General features: G+C 40.1%; 1 protein-coding gene across 2 annotated transcripts in view; it reads right to left on the reverse strand.

Moving 5' to 3' along the window:
* Positions 1-218: 218 nt before the first annotated feature.
* The window catches only part of FAXC (failed axon connections homolog, metaxin like GST domain containing), a gene marked incomplete at its 5' end in the record, with an annotated part of 35215 nt that continues 12842 nt past the window's right edge, over positions 219-22591 (reverse strand). For both annotated transcript variants that reach the window (XM_081945857.1, XM_081945856.1), the window contains 5 exons: positions 219-4683; positions 10673-10789; positions 13470-13687; positions 18532-18728; positions 21163-21298. In XM_081945857.1, coding sequence (XP_081801983.1) covers positions 4397-4683; positions 10673-10789; positions 13470-13687; positions 18532-18728; positions 21163-21201 — 858 coding nt within the window. In that variant the 3' untranslated portion in view covers positions 219-4396. The remainder of the gene's footprint in view (positions 4684-10672; positions 10790-13469; positions 13688-18531; positions 18729-21162; positions 21299-22591) is intronic.

The following is a 22591-nucleotide window of genomic DNA, read 5'->3' on the forward strand; positions in this document are numbered from 1 at the left end:
GAGGAAGGGAGAGAGGGAGGAAGGAGGGGAAGGAGAAGAAAAAGAAAAAGAAAGAAGGAGCAAAGGAGAAAAACAAATGCTGTCGCTTTAAATTGGAACTGAGCATGCCTGGCTGTGGAATTCTGTGAGTTGAAGTCCACAAGTCTAAAAATATTTGAAACTCAGCACTGTGTCAGTGCCTCACCAGTCATAAACCTCACCGCACGTCACTGCATTTCAAATACCCCATCCAATAACCACCCATATTTTAAAGATGCCCAAAATTGTCAGAAGCCTGTTTCTGGCATGTACAAGAAAGCTTACTTCTGCTTTGCTATGATATTTGTCTCTCAGCACTGAGAAAATGTGAAAAGAACATCTCTTTCACCAGATTTTTAATTGTCCTGTTCTGAGATATGGTATTCAGCTTTTTCTAGATCCTTTTCCCTAAAGACAGACCAGGAGTGCTAATAGATTTGGATCTTCTAAGCCAGGATGTCAAACTCAAGGCCCAGGGGCCGGATCCGTCCCATTGGGTGTTTAGATCTGGCCTGTGAGACTGCCCTGGAAACAGCAAAGGACCAGCCTGCAATGCCTCTGCCAGTGAAAACGGAGCTCACAAGCTCCGTTTTCACTGGCAAAGGGTTGCAGGAGGCTGTCGCAGCCGAAAACAGAGCTCGTTTTTTACTGGCAGAATGCTCGGGCCTGCACAGGCAACCCCAACACGAGTGACGTCCAGCTGGCCATGTCATTTTATTAAAGAGAAGGATATTTGTAAAATAAAGATATTAATCTGCATGTCAAAGGCTACCTGGCCCTTGCAATGCAACAGTATTTCAGAGGAAGGAAAGAAGATTCCTTCCTCCACAAAATTTAAGGCTTCCATGGAGCCATCTCCAAATAAGACCATTGACAAGGCACAAGCTATTTAATACAATTGTCAACCTTTCAGTTCTCTTGGGTTTATGTGAAACCAGCAAAAACAGAACACAAGAGGGAAGGAAGGTGAGAGAGAAAGAGGTCTTGTTAACTTCACTGAAAATTCCAGAATGCTGCACTCTTATTAAGGTTGGTCACACAATGAGCCAGAAGTTTAGACTGGATTTGCCATTTTTATCCACCCATCAAGTCCTTCTCAAGGACCTGAGATAGGCACATGTTATTATTATTCCAAATTTTGAAATCTAACAGAAGAAACCAAATTTCTGTAGATTTCTAAGATCAGCTATTATTCATATCATATACTATGAAAAAGATATGGATTATTCAGTGATTCAACATTGCATTTAATGATATTGCATGCTTGTCAATTATTTTTGTTTGCAACTAAGTGGGAGAAGTGTGTCCTTCTTGTGCCTATTAGACTCTTAAGTGTTATTCAGTATCATGGACCATACTGTTCTTCTGTACTACTTGCAGGAACTGGGACATTATTTTGTGGTGGTTACCAGCTGTTCTTCCGCGTTCTGTCGCACGCATGCGCAAAGACCAGTTGGTCTGGTGTGCATGTGCGCATGGCCAGCTGCTCTCTTTGAGGTTCTGTCATGTGCATGCATGCCAGCCAGCTGGTTTTTGCGCATGTGGTCAATGGAACCTGGAAGAGAGCAGCTGGCTGTGCATGGTAGAACTGGGAAGTGCAGCTGGCCGCCGTGTGCAAGTGCACTGGCCAGCTGCTTTTCCGGGTTCTGGTGCTCCGGCACGCTCCAGTTTCGGCACTTAGTGCCGAAAAGGTTAACCATCACTGACCTAGACTCTTCTCTTCTGTTTACATAGTGAATAACTGTGGGTCAGGTTAATCTTTGCTCAGCTCCATCTGGACAAGCCTATTGTGACTCTACTTGAGCCAAGGTGCCTGGTAATGGTAATCCATGCCTTGTTCACCACATGATGGTAGGATAATTATAACAGTCCATACAATAGAGACATGCTCTACATTTTCTACATTAGTTATAGCTGGTTACAGCTGGTACAAATGCAGCAGCTGGACTCCTGATGGGAAGTCACTACACAGGTTGCCAGAAGGGTTTCAAGCTCACTTCAAAATGCTTAATTAGAATTGAACCTGCCTAGAGTGAATCTGATGTAGATCCCCTCCTCCAGAGGTACATGGGCACAGACCAGGAACCGCCTTCCACCCAAAGAATGGGTGGCCCCAAACTTGCTGGCATTCAGTAAACAGGCTAAAATACTTTAATTGCAGCATGCACCGAGCCAGTTGATTAGATTAGTCTAAGGGCAACTATGATGGTTATTATTGATTTTGAACGATATTATTTTATCAGCTTTTATTTTTTTAACAACAGAGCTTTCATTTTTGCATTTTTCTTGGCTCTTGATTTAGTTGCACCCCATCCAGAATCTATTAGGATTAGGATGGATTATACATATTGATAAAAAAATAAATAAGCACTGATCTCAGAACTGCATGCAACAGGTACATAGGTGACATAACAAACAAAATCCACTAAAAGTGGAAGGGGAAAAAGCGACAGCATCTATGTCTGATGAAAGGCAGTAGCTCATTTTAGGAAAAATGAGAGGGGGAGGGAATCCTACAGTAAAGCTTAACAGATACTAAAGCTTCTTGAAAAGTGTTTTGGGTTCAATATAATCAAATAAACTCCAGAATCAATCTCCACAAAACAAAGGCATGTGCTTTGCAATGAAAGGCATAATAAATATGATCCTACAGTTAAACAAATTTCATTTCCCTTAAATAACTGTAAACATACCTACCAGATATTGACCCAAGGAGCAAACATTATAGCTCCTAGCAGCATTTTCTCTCCCCAAAATGAAACCCTGCATAGTTATATAGTAACATTGATAGTTTTTGAAAATGTTTTAGAAATTTGCCTAAACGGTGGACAAAAGAACTAAAAACAAAATACAGGTAGTCTTCGACTTATGACCACAATTGAGCCCAAAACTTCTGTTACTAAATGAAACATTTATTAAGTGGATTTTGCCCATTTTACGACTTTTCTTGCCACGTGTGTTAATGGAACTCAGTTGCAGCCATTAAGTTTGTAACACAGCTATTAGTTGAATCTGGCTTCCCCATTGAATTTGCTTGTCAGAAGGTCGCAAAAGCTGATCACATGACTGCAGGACACTGCAACCGTCATAAACTTGAGTCAGTTGCCAAGCATTTGAATTTTGGTCACAAAATCATGGGGATTCTGCAACAATCGTAAGTGCAAAAAAGGGTCATAAGCCATTTTTTTCAATGTCATTGTGTAACTTTGAAGGGTCACTAAACAAAGTGTAGCAAGTCGAGAACTACCTGTATTTTACATATAAACTCTTATACTACACCCTGATATATAGTAGATGTTTGCAATATGCATCTAGCCAAACCTGATTGTCCAGGTGATTGGCCCAAACAAAAAACGTGCTATGATTATAATCAATAGGTATTGCATGGAAAGACATTCGTGGACTGGAATTATATCAGTGGGAAGATGCAGTCTATTGCAAGATCTTACTAAGAAAGAGGCTCCTTGTGTAAGTGGAAAGGCAGGGCATAAATCCAAGGCAGAAATAAATGACTGCAATCATACATCTCAATGAAAGAAACTAAAAGTTGGCAACTGCTCTTGGGTAAAGACTGTCTGCTTCTGCGTTCTGGTGGCCAACGAGAATCAAGTCTGCTTCAATATGCCCAACCAATTCTTCACCTTTATATAACTTGATCTTGCAATATTTTTGGTATAATTATTATATTCTAGTCTGAATAATTACGGCAGCGGAATCGATACAAAGGAACAAACCAAGGAGGAAGCATTTTCTCCTTTGAAAAATGCAAGGCTATCAAAATACAGTTAAAAATAAAAAAAATACATTTGATCAGAGAGGACCGATAAATGATTGATTTCAATGCAAAAACAAACGTTACTTTTTTCTTTTGCGAAACATTTCTTCGAGACCACGTCTCCGAAAAACCTGTTTTACCATCTATGCAAGGGATTACCTGGCACACCCACAGTGGAAAGACGTTACTGTTGCTGACTGCACTGATTTCACCGCAACATACCCGGGGGGGGGGGGGGGCAGGAAGTCCACTGAGGAGGAGGTTAGAACATCCAAATGAGATTTTCTTGACCCTTAGCTTCCCTACGTTATTCTGGGAAGTTCTGCGTATTTATTTATTTTTAACGCAAATCCTTGTTCCCACTCCCATTACCTTCCTTGTCATCTTTTCAATTCCATAGTGACCGTTATTAAAACCGGTTTGCCTAGGATCCACGGGGACTCTTTCCAAGATGGAAAAAAGATGAAATGGTCCAAGGGACAGATGAAGATAGCGGTCTCTTCCCAACCAACAAGGGGCTCTTTGAAACCTGAGTCAGTTTGCCTGAGTCCCAAGAAGCACTGATGCTTCTGACACAAAATGGCGCAGGGTATTTTAGATACGTCATTTGCATGGTTCGTGATCTGTGCAGTCATCCATATCCACATCGGAATCAAAGAGGGAGTGCCCTGTGTAATCAGTATCAGGCGTTCGGGAAAAACTGTTTTCAGGTCCTTCGTCATCAAATGTTTCTGTCCTTGAATAAAAGCTGAAGTCCAGCAGTGGGTGGCTTTTGCTAGCTTCACTGCTCTCTTCTGATTCGTACAGCGTGTTGTCTTCATCGTGATGCCACTCTGGCCAGAATTTCCTTCTTATCCTCTCACAGTACATAGCCAGGTTAATCAATTCTCCTGGAAAAAACACCAAGAGGGGACAGAGAATATAGTTACCACACTGTGAATCTTCAAGCTAGAATACAGGTATAGTACTCGACCTACAATGGTTCGTTTAGCGGCCGTTTGACGTTACACTTATGACTGTGGCAGCATCCCCACGGTTGTGTGATTTACATTTGGATGCTTGACAACTGGTTCATATTTATGACAATTACAGTGTCAAGTGGGATCAGGTGATCGATCCCCTTTGGCAACCTTCTGCAAAGTCAAATGGGGAAGGCAGATTAGCTGAACAACTGTGTTACAACTGCAGTGATTCACTTAACAAATGTGGTAAGAAAAGTCGTAAAATGGGGCAAAACTCCCTTAACGAATTTCTCACTTAGCAACATAGGTTTTGGGCTCAATTTTGATCGTATGTTCAGGACTACCTATATTTACATTCTCAAAAAAGAGTAAGAGAATACGTTAGCAATATATTTGAACCGCCAGATGGCAGCATTGTTTAAAAATTCCATCAGAGAGAGAGAGAGAGAGAGAGAGAGAGAGAGAGAGAGAGAGAGAGAGAGAGAGAGAGAGAGAGAGAGAGAGAGAGAGAGAGAGAGAGAGAGAGAGAGAGAGAGAGACAGACAGACAGACAGACAGACAGATCTTCCATTGTCCATTCTTCTACAGAATGTCTAAGAACATGAGAGAAGGGCATAGAAAGAAAACAAGAAAAGAAAAGAATAGCTACAGAAATTTCTCTCAAAACTGCAGGATGCATTGCATATGAACATAGTTTATGCATTGTCTATCACAGTATGAACTGTCTTATTGCCATAACCCCAAAATTACAGCTTTAGTTTTATGCATAATGATTTGGTTTGCTCAGAGGGGAAAATGTAGCATGAGCATCTATGGTGGAGGGCCATGGGCAATGAGTACGTCCCTCCCACTCCTAATAAGCCATAAATCCCAAATGTCCCTCTTTTCATTTTTAAAAAGAGCTAGCCTGTAGAAATATAAAAGAAAACATATAATCAATCTTCTGATGGTTTTGGAAGCTTTTCGATGTCTTTAGCTCCTGAGTGAAGGAGTCCTAGCAATGATTCACACAGAACCAGTCTAAAGAAGGGTTTTAATCTTCCTGGTGGGAAGAAATTGCTTTTTCCTGCAAAACAATTCAGAGATCCACAGCTTGGTGTTGCTGTGATAACTCAGTAATGTGTCTAGCCAAGTCAAAGACAGAAGAGTTCATCTTTTTAGCTTGAACCTTTTTTTTAAAAAGGCCAATGGTTTTTTTCTGAATTTTTAAACATGCAAAGGGTTCTATTCCGATACCTGTGGAGAAAAATCTATCAGTGTAATATTCTTGTTGCAAAAAGCAGGATGGTGAGTGAAAGATTATGATAGTCCTGCAAGCTAATCCAATAAAGTAAAGACCATCTTCAAGTGGAGGGTGGGGAATGGAGTATGAAGATTCTGTATAATCCTCTGATGCTTGTAATTTAGTCTCCTGATATCTTGGGGCTTTAGGGGTGGGGGGATACTGTGATTTATTACTACTATAAATAAATAAATACTACTTATTTATTTATGCATTTGTTTTCTAATTAATAACAAGAAGAAGCAAAAAAACAAAACATTAAAATGACAGTGATACATCCATTATTAAAAAGAAGGGAGGGAGGAGAACAACACAAAAAGTGTTCTAGCAAAAAGTGAAAAAAATGCAACAAAAATCCTCATAATATATGTCAGGGGTCAGCAACCGTGGCTCTGAAGCCGCATGTGGCTCTTTCATCCCTCTGCTGCAGCTCCCTGTCACCGGTCGCCTCCACAATTGATAGGGCTTTCAATTAGGACAGGTAGAGGAAAAAGGATGCTGCGCTAGGAAGACACTTCTGGTTGGCTCCAGAATTGAATGGGGGGCTTCCATTTAGGACTTTTGTGGGTCTTTGAGTGTTTACGGTTGCCAACCCCTGGTATATGTCATTACAACAATAAACAATTGCAATTCTATAAGACTATAATGACTATAAGATACACAGGAGTATAAGATGCACCATGATTTTGAAGAGGTAAATTTTTTAAAAACGTTTTTTCACTCTGCAGGCCTCCCAAGTCCTCCGTACGCCTCGTTTTTTTGCTTTGGGAGGCTTGCAGAGTGCTCCGGGGTGGGGGCAAAAACGAGTTAAAATGGCCCATTTTTGGCTCATTTTTGCCCTTCCCAGCACCCAAGAGCACTTTGCAAGCTTCCCAAAGCCTCTGCACCAGTGGTGGGTTGCAGAGGGTACGCTCCGGTACGGGCATGTGTGCGTGCACACTGCCCGTGTTCATGTGGTGCATACCGGTTGCAATGGGATCCAGAACCCACCAATGCTCTGCACGTCCATTTTTGCAAAGGGAGTGGAGTTTCGGTAGGCCAAAAATGCTGTATTCCATGTATAAGACGCATCCATATTTTCACCATCTTTTGGGGGGGAAGAAGGTGTGTCTTATACTCCGAAAAATACGGTGCACTTGTCTAATGCAAATATTGTTCAAGGATGTGTATCTTTCTAATACATTTATTTTTTCTCTTATACTATATTCTATATAAATGACTTCCATATTTCATTATACATGCCCATGCAAAGTCTTGCATTTTTGTATAGAAATATAGGACGCATTTATAATAATAATAATAATAATAATAATAATAATAATAATAATAATAATAATAATTTTATTTGTTAGCCGCAACCCTCTCCCGAAGGACTCGGGGCGGCGTACAATCAAAACAAATAAAATACAGATAAAGACAAACATACATAAGAACAAAGACATATACATGTGCGTGGAGGAGGTAGACTGATGAGTGAAAACAATTAAAAACACAATTTAAAATCCCATTGAATAAAATTACCGAATTAAAAACCCGTCAGGAGCGATATGAGGTTATGGTTGAGCCAGGCCAGCTATTTGGAATAGGTGGGTCTTGAGCTTTACACGGAAGGAGCGGAGGTCAGTGGTGGTCCTAATATCCGGAGGGAGGTCATTCCACAGGGCTGGGCCCGCCACAGAGAAGGCTCTGCTCCTAGGCGCCGCCCCTCGACACTGTCTGGTGGACGGCACCTGGAGAAGTCCCTCTCTGTGCGAGCGGATGGGTCGTAGGGATGTATGGGGCAGAATACGATCCCGCAAGTAACTCATTTACACAATGAAGTTGACTATAGCAGTGATGGGTGGGGGTGGGGGTATTGTTATGAGCAGAATTAACAAGGCATTAAATGTTCTTTTCTCTCACCTACTGAGTGAGGATTTTCCACCTCTTTGGTGCTAAGATGAGTTTAGCTCATAAATTAATTTCTTTTACTACAACTAGCTGCCCTTAGATCAGGGGTGTCCAAACTTGGCAACTTTAAGACTTGTGGACTTCAACTCCCAGAATTCCCCAGCCAGCAGCTGGCTGGGGAATTCTGGGAGTTGAAGTCCACAAGTCTTAAAGTTGCCAAGTTTGGACACCCCTGCCTTAGATGATTTGAAGTTTTGCTAAGTGTTTGGATGGGAGACCATTGGGAAATTCCAGAGTCAGGCCTACACTGGGAAATGGTGACAAAATCCCAAGAGAAAGCCAAAGGATCGCTCTTCCATGTTGTTGTTTTGGGGTCACCACAATTAGAGCTCAGCCTGAGGAACTTTTTTCTGTGTCATTCTAGGTAGGACACAACTTTCTGAGGAAACATTTAATCTTTACAAGAAAACAGAACTTAATGATAGGCAGCAAGCCATATCAAGTGCTATTAGGTGAAAGAAACTGGAAAAAAGGCCTGTATTTATGTATTCATGTTATATTTCTCTTTCTCTTCACAATGGAATAAAGTAACCATTTGCCTCACCTGTATTAGGTATTATAATTGTTTTCCTTTATCCAATCAAAGACTGGTATTATGTTGTGTTTGGACTTGGATAGCTTTCTCGTTGTAGTTTTTAGCTGCAAAATGTCTAGATGCCAGATTTTCCAGTGAAAAAGAAGAGAGGACTTAATATACCAATGTCCCAAGATCAGACTTATTTATCTTAGTAGACTTATTACTCAGCCTCTTAGGTCACAGGAACCACTATAAATAATTGCAGTTCTTTAACCATGTCAGGTTTCTGTTTCCATTCTTTATAAAAGGCTCTTTCGAAGATAAAGTAAACAACTCTACTCAGTTGAGATATCTTACATAAAGGTTCTGGATCTTATCCAAAAACTTCATGGAAGTCTGACACCAGGCCAGTTGGTTTCCACACAATGGGGCGTGTTATTTATGAATTTTAATGACAAATTATTCAATTATTCAATTTAAATAGAATTGTAATATTTATGAACAAAGGTGATGCTGAAGTCCTGTTGCTAAAAATAACCAACACACATATAAAAAGAAAATGAACATATAAGTCACAAACATATTCAACTTTTGGGGGAATAGGGTAAGGGTGTATGCCTGTGATGTAGAGTCTTCAAGAGTTGTTACATTTGCCCATAGTACTGTAAGACTCAGTTTCACTTTAGAGAAATAGTAGCATACATTTAATGTGCAGCCTATGCACCATCTATGGCAAACAGTTGTTGCTAGGATTATCAAAGGCAGCTGTCAATTATTATTATTATTATTATTATTATTATTATTATTATTATTTCTTGGATTTCTAGACCGCCCCCTCTCCCAAAAAGGGACTCGGGGCAGTGTACAGTCAATGCAGATAAAAATACAATCATAAAACAATTAAATGCATTTGGATGGAGGAGATAGGCTGTACAAGAAATAAATATATTCTAAAACCCTAAAAACATCCCCAATTAAAAACCCAAACCCAATTAAAATAAATCCCCGGGAGGTAAAACTAAGAAAGTGCCGGGCCAGCTGATTGAAATAGGTGAGTCTTTAACTTTTGACGGAAGGAACGGAGGTCGGTGGTGGTTCGAATGTCGGGGGGGGAGGTCATTCCAGAGGGTTGGGCCCATCACAGAGAAGGACCTACTCCTAGGTGTCGCCCGCTGACACTGCCTAGCAGACGGCACCAGGAGGAGTCTCTCCCTGTGTGAGCGAATAGGTCGCAGAAAAAAATGAGGTATATGCTTTCAGAATAAATAAATGAAATGCAACATCGGAACTATATCAAAAGCAGTGATGGTGCTTGTTCTCTATATTATGTCACACTTCTTTGAACACATACTTGTCCTTGTGCAACACTCAATCCCATTAAACAGTGAATTCATGGTCCTTGGGACAGGTTAATGAGAAGCCTGGCCATATTGCCTTCCATACATTATTTGTGAGGATCACCCTAACATTTTTTAAAATAAATTAACTTTATATAACACTGTTGCCTTTAGATTTGTTGAGTTGTAAGTCCCAGGAAACTCGATTAGCATTGATCAGATAAACGGGGCTTGTGGCGCGTGGATTCCAATATCAATCTGAACAAAGTGGTCTAAATTATCTATGGCCCTCTGGAAGGCTGTTAAAGCAAAAACTTGGAGATAGCAGGAAATTCCAATGGGATTTATTTGCAACTAACACTATTTGATTGCTTATTTAGTATCCTATGACTATCACTAAGGGTTGTATCTTATGATTCTTCATGACTGTTTTTTTTTTTAATGTACACTGAGAGCATATGCACAGAAGACAAATTCCTTGTGTGTCCAATCACACTTGGCCAATAAAGAATTCTGATCTATTCTACAGTATATCATCCATTCCACAGCTCATAACCTATGCATCCTTTTACTGTATTAGTAGATGTTACTCTCACATGAGGAGTTCTGGATTTATATTTTCTTAACCATCAAAGCACTATGCTAGCTAAAGCAATCAGAATACATTCTAAAATAATATAGTTAAAGTTATGGCGGAAATGTCCTTCCTCCTTATTCACACATTTTTGGTTAGTGCATGACTAAGGCTTGAAGGTGACCCATAACAGGAGCTGGGTTGTTGTTTTCCCTTATCACCATCCTATGTTCTTGCTGGATTTAAAGCATTCATACCTTTAATGAGTCTCTCCGGTCTAGTTCCAGGCAACGTCCACATTGCTTGAGCCAGATGACCAAACACCGTAGCATCTAAAGTAGAAAGCCTGGGTCCCATGATGTACTTTTTATCACCTAGAAAAATAAACAGATGTCAAAAAACATTTAAGCGGGTTGTGATATTTTATTTCGCTTGTCTTTCTTAATGCATGCCCTATGTTTCGGTCTCATATTGCTTCATGCTTGCTAATGCCTTCAAAAAAGTAAACGTAGCAGTCACACATGACACTTTGCACTGATACATACAATTACTCTGTAAAATGGAACTAGTTGTTGTGATCTCTAGTCCTTCATGGATGTTTCACTAATTGACCTTTTTTTTTAAATGGAACTTTCAGTATATGTTTGGTTATATCTGAAGTCGGTTGCTCTTAAGAATTTTACAGATTTGTGTTGACACAGTTTTTTTCACAGCCAAGTAAAAGCACACATATACACACACTTTGTTGCATATGCATTGTTGCATTTGATAAGATTTGTGTAGGAGATGACCAGGCTGAACCCGAGGGAGGGGTCAAACGCGTCATCAGTCTCAAGTCCCTTCACGGCCATAAGCGATCTAAGCCAAGCCCCCCTTGAATTCCTTTGACTTATCTACCACCAATTTCCTTTGACAGTTAGTAGTTTATATTCTTGTACAAAGCATGGGCTTGCAATAAACCTTTATGTTCATTTTAAACTATCTGGACTTCCTGATTTTCCTCTGCTTGACAATTTGTTTCCCCAAATGCAGTTGACTCTTAGTTATGGCAAAAATCATAATTTTCAAACATTTTTTTTTAGCCAGTAAGCAGTCATTTTTCCAGGTGGCTAGGCAAAATGCAGATGATGCCCAATCCCAGGAACATACCATTTCCCCAATGTCCCAACAAAGGAAAGAGCTTATGCAGTATGAGATTATTTGGCAATTCAATATCTCGCTATGTATTTCCAGCCCAAAGAAATTCCTTGTTCAGTTTTTGCAGTGGAGATATATCATGCCAAGCAAACTCGCTCTATAAATGGGAATAGCAATCCCTCGCCCATTGTTGGAATGGAACGGAATTCAGCAACCTCACTGATAGAAATGGAGAAATGTATCTTCTATGAACAACTCTTGTGACTCAACTCAGCCATGGAGCTTCTCCATTAGGGCTTCAATAGGGACGGAACATTTAGGTGACTCAAAGAGGCTTTTATTTTTAATGAGTTTTAATGAGGGGAGTTTTACAATAACTTAATATACTTTCTGGAAAACAATCTGAATCTTAGAATTCTGATTCAGGCCTCCAGTAATCTCTAATTTGCTATCTCTTTCATCAGAAAGTTACTTTGCACAGATGTGATTCAGATTTAATAGGCAACACTATATTGGATTGGATTGGATTGAATACGTTATTTGGCTAGGTATGATTAAACACATAACAAAGTTACCTCTGGTGCAGAAGTTCTCAGTGTACATGCAAAGCAACAGAATAATGATAATAATAATAATAATACCAATATGAGGGGGTAGTAAAGAAGATAACAAGAAGGATAAATAATAATACTATTGCCATACTACATGGGTAAATATACATAGACATTAGATAGCACTGTATGAATTAAGTGCTCAGCAGAGTGATGGCACAAGAGGAAAAAATGCTCCTGTGTTTTGTTTTGTTTTGGCATGCAATGCTCTATAGCGCTGTCTCAAGGGGAAGAATTGAAACAGTTTATGTCCAGGATGTAAGGAGTCTGCAAATATTTTTTTAGCCCTCCTTCTGACTTGCGCAATATACAGGTCTTCTATGGAAGGCAGGCTGGTAGCAATGTTTTTTTTCTGCAGTCTTAATTATCCATTGGTTGCTGTACCAAACCAGACAGTTATAGAAGTACAACTGACAGATGCAAATCTTTCCAAACATTGTACTATTAAACAAAATGAATGCTTCTTATAATGTCTCATATTAAACCCTAATACTGAAACTGTGCATTAGAGTATTGGTGAACATATGCCATAATGTTAAGCCAGGAGCCTTCACATCCTTTCAAGAAATGAAGAGGTTTCTGGAAAGGAATTTGACAGTTTCTGACTTGGGCCAACTCTTCATTCTAAGTTAGAAGTTTCAAGTTTCAATGAATTTGTACGTTTCAACTCATGCCATTCCAATGAATTGCAGTACTGTAAGCTACACAAGGAACTGCACAAAGAATGCTAATACTGCCAAACAATTTGGGTAGGTATTAAGTCAAACTGATCCTTGCAGAGAATGCATTATTAAAGAAATCATAAGTAATTATTATTCTTGAAGTCACTTATCAATTCCATGTTAAAATACAGCCTGCTCAGCTCGTGGCTCATTAACTCCATTAACTGGCCTGGTTTAACCAAACCAGTATAACAGAGAAATACTGACTTAATAGAAGCTTTAGTTAGAACTGTTCACAGTGGAACAGGAAAAGTTGTACTAAAACATACATAGTCCTCAACAAAGAACTTTAACAGAGCCTGCCCATTATGGTCTTATGTCTTAACAGTTGTAAAATGGGTCAGTCATGTGGCCTATTGGATTCTACAACCTTTTTTGTGGCAACAATAAGTCAAGGATTCTCTGTACTTCATACCAGTTTAACTGAATGGGTCATTAGTCATGAAGGCCCATGTAAATTCAGTAAGTTCACGACAGTCACATGACTAGCTAAAAGTAATAATCTGAAGTTTAACCAAATACCAGAAATTGCAAAGGAAGAAAGATTGTGCCTAGAGAACTTAATGAAATGTACTATTCATTACCCAGAAGATTGGCCAACGAGCGCATATCTTTCTCCATCAGCGTGTATATTTCTTCCTCAGAGAAGCGGCCAATGCCATGTCCGTACATTTCCCGCTTCACAATTCCTTTGGTTATGTGGCAGAGAATCCACTTCAGTAGGTCACTAAAGGGCCCACCAAGAGAAAGCATCTTCTGGGTCTCATGGAGATTGTCCACCCATTGGCAATAGGCTAAGGTCCTAAACATTGAAGACAACCACAACATTGATTTCCAGCAGTGCTATAACTGCAGTAAAAAAACACAGAATATGAGAAGACGGCAGCTTCCCCATCGTTGACCTTATTGTACTAGATAGAAAAGGTACTTCAAAGAAGCACCAACTGGCTATCAGGCAACACCAACCTATCTTTGCGTCCAGAAACAAACTTTAGCAACCAAGCTCTCGTGGCAAATATCAGTTGAGGGAAGAAGGGACTACTACATCTTACCGTTGATTGCACTTTCAAAAAGGGAGGGGAAAAACTAGGTGATTAAATGATTTATGAAATTATTTGCTTTAATAAAATGTGCAACATTTTTTTTAAGATACTGAGGCTTGTCTAAAGGTTTTTCATGCAGAAGTAGAAATGGTTTCACGGTCTACTGCAGCTTCCTCCAAACTAATGTTCTATGGATACCATGGACTTCTCTATAAACCACAGCTAAAAAAGTGAACATTTGCAGAGGTGCAGTCCAAAACAACTGGAAGAGTGCAGGTTGGGGAAGTCATGGTTGTTTTTTATGCCCACTTTACAATGTTTGTCCTTGGTCACTTTTCGGAGCCATTTAGTGCTACTTGCCACCTCATGTTATCTTTCAACTTTAAGGATTGATGCTCCTATTTCATACATTCCTTTTCCCTTTCTTCCCAATCCCTTTTTTTCATTTTCAAAAATCATATTGTTTAGACTTCTCGCTTGTAGACATTAAGTATCTCATGTTTATTACTGTTGGTGAGCCATTCTAGGTAACTTTTGGTAGAAGAGCACGATGAAGCTGCTCGTTGTAAAATAAATATTCTAGCTATGGAAAACTGATGAAAGTACAACCTCTATTGTAAAAGTGAGTTGGTCCCTTTTTGCTCTTCCAATATCAGCAACTGCAAATGAATGACGAGTAAAAAAGTTGTGAAGCAAAGGAATTGTCATGCAGATTGATAATAACAGATGGCACAAATATTTGAGGGTGAAAATTATGTTGCATGGGATTGTTAATTCTCCTTCACAGCAGTAACCTCACACAGCCCTTTCCTGAATACGTCCATAACTATTTGGAAAGCAGAACAATCCTTAGCTTCAAAAGGAGGGGGAGAGACTGCCATGAAAACAGGCTCAGTAGTTTCCCAGCAATATGCAGGATGAAATATTTATAAAGCCCAGAGTATTTTCTAAGTGGGATCAGTTCAGGTCACATCCTGACAGAGCTTATCTACTACCTCCCCCATTGCTCACAGCTTCTGAATCAAGTTAAATCACCTCAGCTGATATTAGGGAACTTGGCTGGGAGTGAGGAAAACAGAATGCAGGCTATCAGGTGGCCATAATGGTTGATGATAGGTCTTTCTCACAACATGTACTTTGTGTAACTTAAATACTGGTAGTCCTTGACTTATGACAACAATTGAGCCCAACATTTCTGTTGCTAAACGAGACATTTATTAAGTGAGTTTTGCTCCATTTTGTGACATTTCTTGCCACAGTTGTTAAGTGACCCACTACAGGTGTTAAGTTAGTCACATGGATGTTAAACCAGTATGGCTTCCCCATTGACTTTGCTGGTGAGAAGGTCACAAAAGGTGATCACATGACCCCAGGGCACTAAAGGTAAAGGTAAAGGTTCCCCTCGCACATATGTGCTAGTCGTTCCTAACTCTAGGGGGCGGTGCTCATTTCCGTTTCAAAGCCAAAAAGCCAGCGTTGTCCGAAGACGCCTCCGTAGTCATGTGGCCGGCATGACTAAACACTGAAGGTGCACAGAACGCTGTTACCTTCCCACCAAAGGTGGTTCCTATTTTTCTATTTGCATTTTTATATGCTTTCAAACTGCTAGGTTGGCAGAAGCTGGGATAAGTAACCGGAGCTCACTCCATTACACAGCGCTAGGGATTCGAACAGCCAAACTGCTGGTCTTTCTGATCGACAAGCTCAGCATCTTAGCCACTGAGCCACTAGGATGTCACTAGAGAGTATTAAATACTGTATGTATTTGCTGTGAAAAACAATCACAAGTTACCTTTTTCAGTGCCATTGTAATTTTAAAAGGTCACTAAACAAATTGCTGTAAGCCAAGGACTCCCTGTAACACCAAATACACCTATCAGGCACTCCCGCCAGGTGATTTTGAGAACTCTTGAAAATATTGATATTGAGAGCTCAGTAGTTTGGTTAGTGCTGGCAGAAATCATTCAGGAACAGCTACAAAATGACTCAAGTTATTTCCTTGGGTTTTTTTAATAAAAGATGAGCAAATATTTAGGGGTGGGAGGGGATTCATCCAGGACAGAGCACACTGACCCATACAAATTAGAGCTGCTGAGAGCTTGGAGAGAAGAGAGAAAAACACCAGGAGAAAGAGCAGATGTTTTGCTGCAGATTTTGTGGATCTGTGTCTTAATTATTTACGAAGAGAAGCATCTCATTCAAATGGAAGGGGGGGAAAAACACATCAATAGAGGCACGTACAAAGCGGATAACAAGGGAGTAGTTTGTCTTTTGCTCCTGTGGCCTGAGCCTCTGCTGCTGAGCAGGAAGGCTTAAGAAAGGTACCGAAGCTGTAAAAGTATTTTACATTTGACCTGCGCTGATGTGTTTTCCTTAAAGTTACCAGTAAGCTACCAATTGCATTTGTAAGCAGGTATTTTTGTTTCTTCTCATTTTCTTTCCTATACACTATTTGACTCTTTATCTTTTCCCCCACCCCTTATTCACTTTATATACATGCGCCATGAGAGCCCTCAGGATCCTAGAAAATGATTCTAAAACTGTTCTAAATGCTTTTGCCAAAAAGCCATCCTTTCAAACAAACCAAGAGAAAGACTGTGTTTGCCTGCAGGCGTATTTCAAAAGGTACAAGTTGAATTGTGTTCTTTAACTTCCACCTGCTAGTTTTTTTAAAGTCAAATGTGCACCTACTGTCTCAAACCGTGGGCTATATATTCTGGAAGCCAACCTCCCTTCAGCTGAGTGTTTTGTGTTTTCATCTCCTCCTTCTACCCCATCAACTAATTGATGCATTAGCCTATTTTGGGAAACACTTTGGTGGGAAGGAAAATTAACTCCACATAAAAGTTATTTTTAGGTACACGAAACCCCTTGATGGTGCTTTGCTTATTTCATCATCATCAATCCTCCACATCAGGAAGAAGAAAACATTATGTTGGCTCAATGAGAATTATTTTTTTTTTTAAAAAAAATAATCTGGGTACAAATTAATGAGAGGAAACTGGGCTATATATTTTCAGTCACTTTTATTATGCTTTCACCTAATCGTTTTATAACGGGGTGTCAAACTCAATTTCATTGAAGGCCACATGAGGGTTGTGTTTGATCTCGAGGAGTTGGGCTGGGCATGGTCAGGATGGGCATGGCCAGCTTGACATCACTTGTGTTGGGGGCACCTCTGGTGGCCCAAGTGCTCTGCCAATGAAAACAGGCTCATGAGTTCCGTTTTAGGCTGCGACCGCTCCTGCAACCCTCTGCCAGTGAAAACAGCTTGGGAGGGCTCTCCATGGCCCTCCCGAGCTCCGTTTTCACTAGCAGAGGCACTGGAAGCCAGTCCTTTGCTGTTTCCAGGGTGGCCCCACAGGCTAGATCTAAGGACCCGTAGGCCGGATCCGGACCATGGACCTTGAGTTTGACACTCCTGTTTTATAACGATTGCATCACTTTGTAGCTCATTAAATAAACTAAATGGATATAAACTTAGAAAATGGTACAATGTTTAAGAATCCCTGCAAAATCTAAAAAGTGGTAGATGTGTGTGTGTATGTGTGTGCACATTTGCACTCATTTCTCCTTTAAAATAGGGGTGAGCAATTATTTTAATTTCTTCATTTTGGTTTTATTCCTCATTTATCTCACTTTTTATTATGTTCCTGCCCACTGTGGCAGTGGTGGGTTCCTGCTGGATCGCACCGGATCGCGCGCGCTCCCTTTCAGCGCTCCACCTGGCTTGCGCGCTCCCTTTCAGCGCTCCACCTGGCTTGCGCGCTCCCTTTCAGCGCTCCACGTGGCTCTCGCGCTCCCTTCCGGCGCTGAAACCAGAAGTACAGTCTTGCCCCGCCCCTGGCGAAGCAACGACGCCTGCCTGCGCTCCACCAGCTCGGCTGGGAACGGAGATGTTTCCTCAGCGGAACGGAGCGCCTGAAAAGACTTTTCAGGCGCTCCGCTCCGCTGAGGAAACATCTCCGTTCCCAGCCGAGCTGGTGGAGCCCAGGCAGGCGTCGTTGCTTCGCCAGGGCCGGGCAAAACTGTACTTCCGGTTTCAGCGCCGGAAGGGAGCGCGAGAGCCACGTGGAGCGCTGAAAGGGAGCGCGCAAGCCAGGTGGAGCGCTGAAAGGGAGCGCGCAAGCCAGGTGGAGCGCTGAAAGGGAGCGCGCAAGCCAGGTGGAGCGCTGAAAGGGAGCGCGCGCGATCCGGTGCGATCCGGGAGGAACCCACCACTGCACTGTGGCTACAAAACGTTTGCTAATGTGTGCTAACAGGCCCAGGCACCACCATGCTGAGTTAACAAGGGTTAAATTGAAGAGATGAATGTCTTCTTCTGAAAGTGGGTAAAACTTTCTATGGGGTTAGTGACTCTTACAAGAGAGATCTCCCAAATGTGCATTATGTCTAAGTGTATTCAAGTACTTTGAGCAAAATCTCCCTTAAGGTCTTGCCATACAGGTAGCTAAAGGGACAAACACATTGGAAGCTGGCCCACTGCACACACTGCATGTAGTCCTGTGCTCCTCACAAAAACTGTAAATGTCTCACAGGGCCATTAAATGCAGCTACATCCTTTAATTCTTTCAAGAGCACTCCTATTCCTATGTCAACTTACCAGTAGAAGTGCTCCTCCACCATTTTTGTTACTGCTCTAGATACAGCTCTCTCATGTTGGCCAAGGTGTTTGTTTAAATTCACTCCAAGCTTCTCTTCCAAAAAATCAATAATGAACTCTGTGCCGGATACCTTTTTGCGATTGTATTCGATCCATGGCATTTTCCCTTGGGGAGAAAGCTTTCCATTAAAGTAGTTCTGTGAAGCAAAACAACAAAACAAAAATAAAGCAATCACATGGAAGCTAAGACAGGTTCTGCTCTTGCAACTGATTCAATTTCACTCCTCCATAAAGTTGGCATGATCACTTAATGGCATCTCAAACCTGTCTGCATATTAAATCAGGTTTTCTGTGGCACAGTCAAAATCTCTCTCTCTCTCTCTTTCTTTCTCCCTCTCTTAAAGTTTTGATATTGGGGTTACAAGATCAAAAAAATATTATAGAAAACACTGATTTTCCAGTGGTCATCTGGATTTTCATAGCCCAGATATAAGAGCCAAATGCCCCTAAAGATTGAGGTAGGTTCTAACATGGAGCATAGGGAAGCCATCTATAGCAACCTATTTCAAATCACATCTGGGAGGTAGGACAGGATAGAAAGGCAAAACGTCTCACTGACTAGTTCAATAAGTCTTAAGACAGGGGTGTCCAAACTTGGGAACTTTAAGACTTGTGGACTTCAACTCCCAGAATTCCCCAGCCAGCCATGGGAGTTGAAGTCCACAAGTCTTAAAGTTCCCAAGTTTGGACACCCCTGTCTTAAGACAAAGGAAAGATATAGTATTTGGGCTCTGCTACAGTCTCTTTAACATCTTGGGATGACAATACTTAACAAAAAGTCTTGTTGTGGGGAAAATAGGAGAAGGAAAGAGTGTTGGTATGCTCAGCACCTTGAGTTGTACATGAAAAAACAGCAGGAAAAATATCTTTTTCAAATGTTATAATGCAAGTGCAAAACCTTTTCATTCCCTAGGCTTTTAAAAACCCCTGCTAGGTACCAATGAATTAACACTTCTTTTTTTATTTATTTAAATATCTATCTATGCATTACTTTATCTACCAATCATGTTTATGAGCCGTTTCCCTCACAGAACCACTCTTAAGATGGCAACCCATGTGTTCTTATCAAAGGTGCTTTTTCAAGAGGCAAAGGGACTTTCTTTGTTTTTCCTTGAAGACATTTCCCTTTTCATCGAAGACATTTCACTTTTCATCAAAGAAGCTGCTTCAGTTCTGACAGGTGTTCTTATTTGGATTTTTGTATTATGAAAACATTTCTATAAATATTTTTTAAAAATATGCTTCCCATGTGGTTGCTAGGATGACAGAAAGAATACAGCATCAATAATGTTTTAAGAAATAAGATCTTACGAGAGTATTGGTAATAGTATCACTGCCACTATTATTACTACTGCTACTATTACGACAAGTACCGGTAGTAATAATAATAATAATAATACACGGATGAAGACAAATATACCTGTCCCAGGATAATGTTGCAGGATACAATCTGTGTCGGTCACTGGCCCAGGGGTTTTGTTTTCGAGCTTTCAGATGTGTCCTGGAGCCCATCCTCAGGGAACCTCTCTCTGAAGTTAGGGTATGTACCATATTTTTCGGAGTATATGGCACACCCTTTTCCCTCAAAAAGGAGGGTGAAAATCTAGGTGCGTCTTATACACTAAATACAGCATTTTTGGCCTCCTGAAACTCCACCCTTTTGCAAAAAAGGGCATGCATAGCCTTTAGGAGGCTTCCAGAGTGCTCCTGGGGCTGGGGAGGGGACAAATGAGCGCAAAATGGGCTGCTTTTTGCTCATTTTTGCCCCCCCCCCAACCTCCAGGAGCACTCTATAAGCCTCCTAAAGGCTATGCATGCCCTTTTTTGACAAAAAACGGGCCCGTTTTCGTGAAAAATGGGTCGGGTTTTGCTGGTTTCCCCCCCCCCAGCCCCCAGGAGCACTCTACAAATCTCCTAAAGATTTTTGACAAAAAATGGGCCCGTTTTTGCTAAAAGCAGGCCATTTTTGTGAGGTATGCAGAGTGCAAAAACTTTTTTTTAAATTTGCCTCTTCAAAATTTTGGTGCATCTTATACTCCAGTGCGTCTTATACGCTGAAAAATACGGTATGTATGTGGGCTAGAAAGAAGTTCCCTAAAGATGGCCTCCAGCACAAGTCCAAAAGCTCAGATGACAAAACCTCTGGTCCTAGTGACCGACCCAGATTGGATCCTGCAATAATAATACAGGAACCTAGAAAAGTGTACATAACACACAGATATTTCCATATGATATTTTATGCTTAATTTTATTTCATTCATATAATTTAAAGATACAAATAATGTAATTTTCTATACAGCACCTTTTGGATGAGGATGTCAAAGATAGCAAACAAAGTTTGTGATGGAATTTTTCTTTTTGTCCATCTGTAACTCTCACATGGACATTCAAAAAAAAGGGGTAGAACTTCCATCATACTCCTTCGACTTCAATCTTTGCTAGTTTTGACACTCCCACACTGCAGATGCTGCTGTTTCTGATTATATCTTTAGAACCAAAAAGAACATTAAATTACACCTATTTAGGGAAGCTAAATAATTCTGGTCTAAATTTCCTGATGCACCAGATTACCTGGTAAGGCAAATCAGCCATCCTCAAGTAAGTCTCCATTTTCAAGCAGAAAGGAGATAAACTGGGAATGCCATTATTTGGCCTTGAGAATTGATGTAGGATGATGGCATCTTTTGAATCAACTTCTTGTTCTTTCCTAGAAGAAAAATAAGCAAGGTGGTTTAAAAAGCAGAAAATATTACATTTTAGAGCACATCGAAGTACATAACACACACAAACTATAATGCAGTTGCTCAGACAGGAACTCTATTTGTCTTATCAGAAATTATTGCCATTGTTATTCATCATTTCTGAAGTTTCTAAGAGGCACTTAGCAATAGCAAAGTAAGCCAATAAGCCAAACTGAATTTGTATGGAAAGTTACAAGCCTTTCCAACTTTCATTGATAGATATATGGTGATGTAATTACGATTACAATAACATAATAATAATAATAATAATAATAATAATAATAATAATAATAATAATAATAATAATAATAATAATAATTTCTCTAGATATGGCTTGCACTGTAGGTTCAAGTCTTGAGTCCATTTAGTTGATATCATATAGCAAACATCACGCTACAGTAATTTAAAAGCATATGAATATTAAAGTTAATTAAAAACAATGGAAACTTATATTGGCAAAGCAGTTTGCAATTCTAATCCTAAACTATTCAGCGTAACATTAACTTGGGTTTTATTTCTATTTTATTTCTTTCAAATAGGCCATTCATCCTTATGGTATTAGATGAATTCACATCTACTTTCATGATTTTAGTCAACTGAATTAGCCTTGGCTTGTACCATAAATAATCCAATTCTTTCAACTAAGTGGGAAATGGTTTCAAAATAAATTTTAATTAGGAATGCAATCTTGCTGGGGACAAAGTTATTATTTGGATTTCACAACACAGAAATCAGCAGACTGATCTACATTTAGTATCATTAATTGCTTAGTTTTACTGTTGTAGATGATTTAATTGGTCAGTTATAAAATAATTATTTATTTTACTTACTATTCATTTTATTTCTATTCTGTTCTTTCCCCCAAAAGCCCTGCCACTACATAATAAAAAAAAACTAAAACAAGTAATCCTAATTTTAAAAATGAAAGGAAACACTAAAAGCACAGTGTAATTATTACGTTGCATAACTCTCAAATTCCAGATAAAACATGCAGAATTTACTTGAACTATTGATAAATAGAGACATCACCCTGACAAAGTCATTAGAATACTATGCATTGTTCATCCAATTGTTTCACTTGGTCTGATACCAAGACAGATGTCTTCAGAAACTAGAAGTTCATTTCAAAGAGAATTATAGACTTTTGTTCCCATACTGCCAGTACTGCCTTTGAGTTTCTTGTTGGATTCATACACTATGCTATGACATACAAAAAGCCCTTAACTTACGACAGCAGTTGGGACCAGAATTTGCATTGC

This window comes from Natrix helvetica, assembly GCF_964273705.1.
Source record: "Natrix helvetica genome assembly, chromosome: 2".
Lineage (NCBI taxonomy): Eukaryota > Metazoa > Chordata > Lepidosauria > Squamata > Natricidae > Natrix > Natrix helvetica.